Source organism: Oratosquilla oratoria, chromosome 17, assembly GCF_046742065.1.
Source record: "Oratosquilla oratoria isolate Oo_2021 chromosome 17, ASM4674206v1, whole genome shotgun sequence".
NCBI lineage: Eukaryota > Metazoa > Arthropoda > Malacostraca > Stomatopoda > Squillidae > Oratosquilla > Oratosquilla oratoria.
In genome coordinates, this window is record NC_134793.1 from 28,496,981 (window position 1) to 28,504,480 (window position 7,500).

General features: G+C 44.2%; 1 protein-coding gene across 6 annotated transcripts in view; it reads left to right on the forward strand.

Moving 5' to 3' along the window:
* toy (paired box 6 protein twin of eyeless) overlaps positions 1–7,500 on the forward strand; it is a 463,084-nt gene that overhangs the window by 360,404 nt on the left and 95,180 nt on the right. For all 6 annotated transcript variants that reach the window (XM_076200796.1, XM_076200800.1, XM_076200799.1 and 3 more), the window contains one exon: positions 6,592–6,829. In XM_076200796.1, coding sequence (XP_076056911.1) covers positions 6,592–6,829 — 238 coding nt within the window. The remainder of the gene's footprint in view (positions 1–6,591; positions 6,830–7,500) is intronic.

A 7,500-nucleotide genomic window follows, 5' to 3' on the forward strand; every position in this document is an offset into this window, starting at 1 on the left:
TTTCTCATGCTCGACAACTTAGTATTGCGTCAACCCCTGCTTACCAAACACTTGGTCAGATGAGGCTCTCACAACACTGGAATGCCTGCAGGTCTAATTATGCAGTCACGAGTGTCTTGATTCTGACCAAATGTAAATACATCTGTCCAAGATGCCTCGATCTCACTGACACTGTGTTCCTCTCCCTTTGAAGTATCGTTTTCCATTCCAAAAAATATTTTCCTAAACATCGGTGCCGTTGGTTTTAGTGCAGATTGTGCTTTTAGCACACGTGACTGGCTATCAAAATCGCTTCAATACTTTCCAGAGGACCTACAACCAAACTGGATATTTGACATCGTTTCATATGTGATCACGTAAAAAAAATCCTCTTGTTCCTTTCGTTTTGTTCACTCTAGAGCCATGCACTCCCTTTAACACACACACACACACACACACACACACACACACACACACACACACACACACATACACACACACACATACACACAACACACACACAAACTCACACGTACACACACACACAAACTCGCACGTACACACACAGACGCACACGCACACACACATACACAGACATGCACGTACACACACAAGCATACACACACACACACACACACACACACACACACACACACACACACACACACACACACACACACACACACACACACACACGTAAACGCGTGTGCGCGCTTATCTAGAGACCCCACGTACACATACCCACGCGTGTACACGTATGAATGTGCGTGCACACTTACCCACACAATCACAGCAACGCCCTTAGTATCGAGTACACACAAAGACAAATGATGCCTAAACAGATCGTGTGATTACACAGCGTGGTTTGGGTCTCGGGGGTGGGGGTGGGGGGGGAGAATGCTCAGAACAAATAAGACACAGATTGGACTTCGATAGATAAGTTGGTTTCCAATGACTCAAACACAGATGAAATGGGGCTCTGAGATGAGTGTGTGAGAGCGCTGTGGATTGAGAGGAGAACGAATAGGAGAAAGAGGAGGAGGAGGAGGATGAAGAAGAGGAGGTGGAGGTGGAGCAGGAAGAGGAGGTGGAAAAAAAGTGGAGGAGGAAGATTAGGAAGAGGAGGTGGAGGAGGAGGAGGACAAGACTGAGGAGGAGGAGGAGGAAGAAGAAGAGGAGGAAGTGGAGCAGGAAGAGGAGGTGGAAAAAGAGGTGGAGTAGGAAGAGCAGGAGGAGGAGGAGGAGGAGGAGGAGGAGGAGGACAAGACTAAGAAGGAAAAAGAAGAGTAGGAGAAGGAGTAGGAGGAGGACGAGGAGAAGAGGAAGTGGGAGAGGAAGGTTAGATCTGACGATGAGAGGCAACGAAGAAGTCTTTCCTTCTTCTGGGACTCGGCGGACTCTTGGTGGGGGCAAGAGGCCAAAATGGTGTGGGACAGAAGGAAGAGAGTGAGGAAGCGATTTCGAGACACGCCGTCTTGTAAACGGCAGGGGAGCACCTGCCGTTAGGTTTTGGTGATAGCCTTCAGATTACATTACTTACCAGAATGCAAACACGTATGAATTCAGACGCAAGGAAGGCATACAGACAAGTGGACACACATACACACGTGCAGACACACACACATAATTACCTCTGGCTTTACTCTTATTCTAAGCACTATCACCACTATAGTCAGGTTACTTTATCGATGGCACCCTCTAGAAACGTGTTTTACTTCCGTAGAATACTGTCCTCAAAAAGAATCGATTCCTCGTTTTTATTCTGTACGGAAGAATGAGTCTTGAGTTTTGACTGTTTAAAGAGGTGCCATCCCTGAGTACCTCTTAGGGGTCACCTGGTGAGCTGCTTCTGGTGTCTGGGAACCCATGAGAGTGCCCCAGGCGCTGTCGAGTCTCTGAGTAGACCCGAGGACAGACGCTATGATTTCTCTTCGACAAAGATCTGAGCCATACGACTGAGTGTGTGGCGTATGGCACTGCACAGGGATGGGACATGTAAGAGGAGAAGGAGCGAGACCACAGAGAACTTCGTGAATATGTGATGAATACGTGGCTTCCGAGGAGAAGTGAATACATAATCTCGAAGGCGTAGGAGGTCTGCTACCCCATGCAGATGAAGGCATGCTGGGTTGCAGCAAACGCTTTTGGACCTGTGGATCCTCGGAAAGGCAATCCGCCCGCGCCGTGACGAAGACGCACAGTCGCTGTCAATATTCACTTTTGCACGACGTGACATTCCTCCCTCTATGACCACGTCGAACTGGGCCCTTCGTGTACGTATGGAGGGGCCTGGGGCGTTCATGGCCGTGTGTGTACGTGTGCATGTGTGTGCATGTGTGTGTGTGTGCGTGTGTGTGTGTGTGTGTGTGTGTGTGTGTGTGTGTGTGTGTGTGTGTGTGCGTGTGTGTGTGTGTGCGTGTGTGTGTGTGCGTGTGCGTGTGCGTGCGGTGTGCGTGTGCATGTGCATGTGTGTGTGTGTGTGTGTATTTACCTAGTTGTATCTTACGGGAAGGGGAGTATGATCGTGGTGTCCCGTCTCTATATCTCGCCATATCTAATTTCCTCTTAAATTCTTGTATTGTTTTTGCACACACTATTGTTTCATCTAGTATGTTCCATACATCCACCATTCTGTGGGGAAATCTGCTCTTTTTCAGGTCTCTTCTATAATTGTGTGTGTGTGTGTGTGTGTGTGTGTGTGTGTGTGTGTATGTGTGTGTGTGTGTGTGTGTGCGTGTGTATACGTGTGTGTGCGTGTGTGGGTGTATTCCCACCTAATACCTCTCAGTTTGTGATATTTCTTTCCTAACTCATCAAATTCGTACACACTTGTCTTTCCAACTTCCCCCCATTCGTTGTATCGCATTTTTTTTTTTTTAGATTTCCGACTCTCTCTCACCCCCCCACCACCACCACCACCACCACCACCTCATCCCTACCCACAGTCTCCTCCTCCTTCTCGCTTCCTTGTTCTTCTCGGTCCTCCTACGGGAGCGTGGGGGCATTTCCCCTTTAAAAAGGGCTCAATAGCATTCGGCATCTCAGGTAGTGAGGTTAACAACGACGAAGAGGAATGTAATGTTCAAGTAGACACATATACCCAAATATTTGTAGACAAGATCACGTTAATACACACACACACACACACACACACACACACACACACACACACACACACACACACACACACACACACACACACACACACACACACACACACACGTACACACACACACACACACACACACACACACACACACACACACACACACACACACACACACACACACACACACACACACACACACACACACACACACACACACACACACACACACACACACACACACACACACACACACAAACACACAAATACACACACACGCACACACATACACACAAATACACACACAAACACACACAAACAAACACAAACACGCACATGCACACACACGCACACACACATACACACAAACACTCACACATACACACGCCCGTGTGCACGCACGGTCAGCCACGAGGCAAATGGAATGTAAATAGAGATTGCGTGATGGACCTTGGTTCTGCTACTTCTACTCCTGCGACCAACCTCAACTTGTCAGGCACCGCCGCTGCCGCCTTTGTCTCTGCTCTGTCGTCCTTCTTGGCCTTCCTTATCTTGGCCTTTGTCCACGCGGCCTTTTTACGTCGCGCTCTTTGCTTACTTCTCTCTGCAACATTCAGCTTCTTCTCTCCGTTCCTTTCCTTCTCCACACTTCTCGTAATCTTTTCGCATTACGACGCTTTTCGTTCAGTCTACAGGCTCCTTCCTCCGTCAGTTCCATTCAGCGCCGCATATTCACGGCAGCACTCACTAAATTACAAAGATTTTTTATTTTCCTGTAGTCCAACCCGTTCTTTGTACGCTGTGTCCCATTTTGTGCTTCTTTACTGCCTCTTTGAAATGCTTAGACTACTTCGAACAATTATTTTTTCTCGTGCATTTAACCTTCTTTCCGCGTGTTATTTACTTTCCTCTTTGTCCGATTTCCTTGTGCTACTTACTGTCCTCTCTGAGCAAAGCTCATCCTGGTATTCAAATTACTCTACCCCCGCGCTCTCCTGTTTAAAAAAAGCCTTGTCCACTTCTCTGTTTACAGAGTATCCTTGCCTCTCGTCCTATGCATCCCGCCCTCCTCTTTGTACAGCTCTTTGTACTCTTCGCTCCATCCTTCTCTTTAGTGCTGGATGTGGCTTCTAGAGTGACGTCAGTGAGGGCAGGAGTGACGTCACCTGGAGTGAAAGAAGGTATGGATTCGGGTGGACTCGAGTCGAGGAGAGAGAAGTGGCTCCGTAGGACAAAACAAGACAAGAGAATTGGTCCTCAACCTCCTCTGCCCTCTTCACCCTTCTCCCCTTCACCCCTTCACCCTTCTCCCCTTGATCCTTCTCCCCTTCACCCTTCTCCCCTTCATCCTTTTCATCACACCTCAAAATATCACCCTTTCCTGCCCTCCGCCCCCCCATCATTCATAGGCTTGTCTGACTCAAAAGATCAGAGATTTACCTTCAATGTTCATTTAGCTCGTGACACTTTGAAACTGTGATGACCTGAAGATTAGATAGATTATGGAATCCTCAGAAATCTAGTTTATTGAAAGATCAATATTTCAGAACTTTGAGTCTGAACATCTGTGGTTTTCGTTATTTCTCCAAATTCCGCTTTCCCTAGGTGGGGGGAATCCCCCTACCTCCTGCTCCCCCCAACCTAACACTGGTGGAGAATTCCCTGTGGTAGAGTCTGGGGCCTGACAAAGGTAGCAATATGGTACTGCGTTACCTCGTGTAGCGCGACGTAACACGCCACGTAGAGCACCTGGTCTAGCGTAATGGCGTCCGACAGCAATAAGCAAAAGTAAATCCTGGCTATTCCTGTTGTGATATTTTCTTTTTCAGATATACATATACCAAAGGCTTTTTCCCCCTTACAAGGGAGGTAGCGAAAAAAAAAAAAAAAAAACGAAGGCATAAAATCCACTCCCACCCATTCCATCCCTAGACATATGTGACTTAAAAACCCTTTTTAGTACGATTGCACACCAACAGCAAAATGGCGAAGAATTCAAATACTTAACACTTTTGGAAGTAATATACTAATGTGAAGAGCCAACCGGATGGGTAGTTGTGAATCACATCGTTTTATCGTGTACATGCATGTGACAGCTGTCTCGAGGCTTTACACAAACTTGCCATCTAGAAAGGGTAATGTTTCACTTGATGAGTGCACTCACGGCCGATCCCCACAAGGTCCTTTGTGCAGTGGAAGGACGGTTTGTTCCCACCACTGTGACGGAAGAAGATAGAAACGCTGGTAAAGTCCATAACAACAACAAATGTGGTGGTAGACTTGAAGACCACTTGATTGGCTCACAGCACCTACATACTTGAACTGAGTGCTCGTTTTCTCCTTCCTCTTCCTCTTCCTCTTCCTCTTCTTTCTCTTCCTCTTCCTCCTGCCATTTATTTTATATCATTTGTTTATTTGTAGTTATTTGTCTGTTTATTATTATTTGCTTGATTATCATTTATCATTACTTATCTGTCCATTTATTATTATTTACTATTTATTTGTTTGTTTATTATTTAACTTTACCTATTTATTTATTTTATTTATTATTTATATTATTATCATCTTATTTATCTATTTGTTTATTTAGATATTTATTCATTTGTTTATCTATTCATTTATTTATCATTATTATAATTTTTTTTGCATCCGACCTAGTTATGGACCAAAAGGTCTCCTGTCAGCATGCTCCTCCTTTGTAATCCTTTGTAATAATTTTTATATATGAATGTACGAACCCCCGTTTTCTTTCAGGCCTAGAACATGCAAGCGACACACTTGGAACCCAGGAAGCTCATTTCGGGTTCAGCTAATTCTCTTTACCTGTCCCTACATCACCTGATCTGTTCTGACCTGCCTCTCTCTCTATCCAAAGGATTACAAAGGCGGAGCATGCCGACAGGAGACCTTTTGATCCATATCTAGGTCGGATGAAAAAAAAAAAAAAAAAAAAAAACCATATTGATAATAAATTAAAACTATAATAATGTAAAAATAACAAATAAAATACATAAATAAATGCATAGGTATAGTTGAATAACAAACAAAAAGGTAAATAGTAAATGATTATAAATTGACATATAACTAATAATAAATGAAAATCAGACAGACAAATTATAACAAAACAAAAACAAATCCTTATATCTATCTATTATCTGTCTATCTACCTGTCTATCTATCTATCAATCTATCTATCTATCTATCTATCTATCTATCTATCTATCTATATCTATATTCATCTATCTATCTCTATCTGTCTCCTCCTTCTCCCCAGTACGGGATATTAACCACCGAAGACATATGCAGTCAGAGTATTTCATAACACATCCTATGGACCACGTTTGAATGTTAACTTCTACTCTCCCTATGTCATTCCACCCTGCATGGGTCTCTCCTTTACCACGTCAGTGTCAACACCTCCTCGGTGCGATAGTGTCCCCAAAGGACAGAATCCCCCACCGTCCCCGGCGACGCACTACAAGAACTCTCTTCCTCTCCTCCCCCAGGTCTCCTCCATCAACCGCGTTCTGCGCAACCTGGCAGCACAGAAGGAACAGAGCTCTGGGGTGGGAGTCGGTGCTGGCGGTGGCGAGAGCGTCTACGACAAGTTGCGGATGTTCAACGGAGGAGCAGCCGCAGGCTGGGCCGCGGCCTGGTACCCAGGGGCTGCGGCACCGCACCTAGGCTTGCCGCAGCACCACAACACCGCTCTTCCCACGCTGCCGAGGGACGACACCAAAAGAGGTGAGTAACATTGCATACGTGTTTTCCAAGTCCAGGTAGGGGACGGCGGGTACCCTGGAGTAATGCTAGACCTTGAGGTCAGGGTTTCACCTTGATCCTTTGTCAAAAACGTCGGATGGATCATCAGAGGTGTAATTCTTCTCCACAATATATATATATATATGTATATATATATATATATATATATATATATATATATATATATATATATATGTATTTATATATATCTCTCTATATAAATGTATATATATATATCTATATATATATATGTATTTATATATATATCTATATATATATATGTATTTATATATATCTATATATATATATATATTTATATATATCTATATATATTTATATATATCTACATATATATATATATTTATATATATCTATATATATATCTATATATATATATATATAGATATATATATATATATATATATCCACTTTTATCCACAACCTGTTCTGTGAGGTTAGTATTGATGGTTCGCAAATATGATTATTGTCAATAGACTGATCGCGTGAGATTGCTCGTAGGCCTGAGGGTGTTCTCACTCTGTTCACTCACGTGATTCGGTCTCAGCACCACTGCCCAAGATTCGAACCGCGGCGCTTGATCTCCCGAGCGGATACTAGCCGTCATAGCCACCACTGAGTCACAGCGGTGTGAG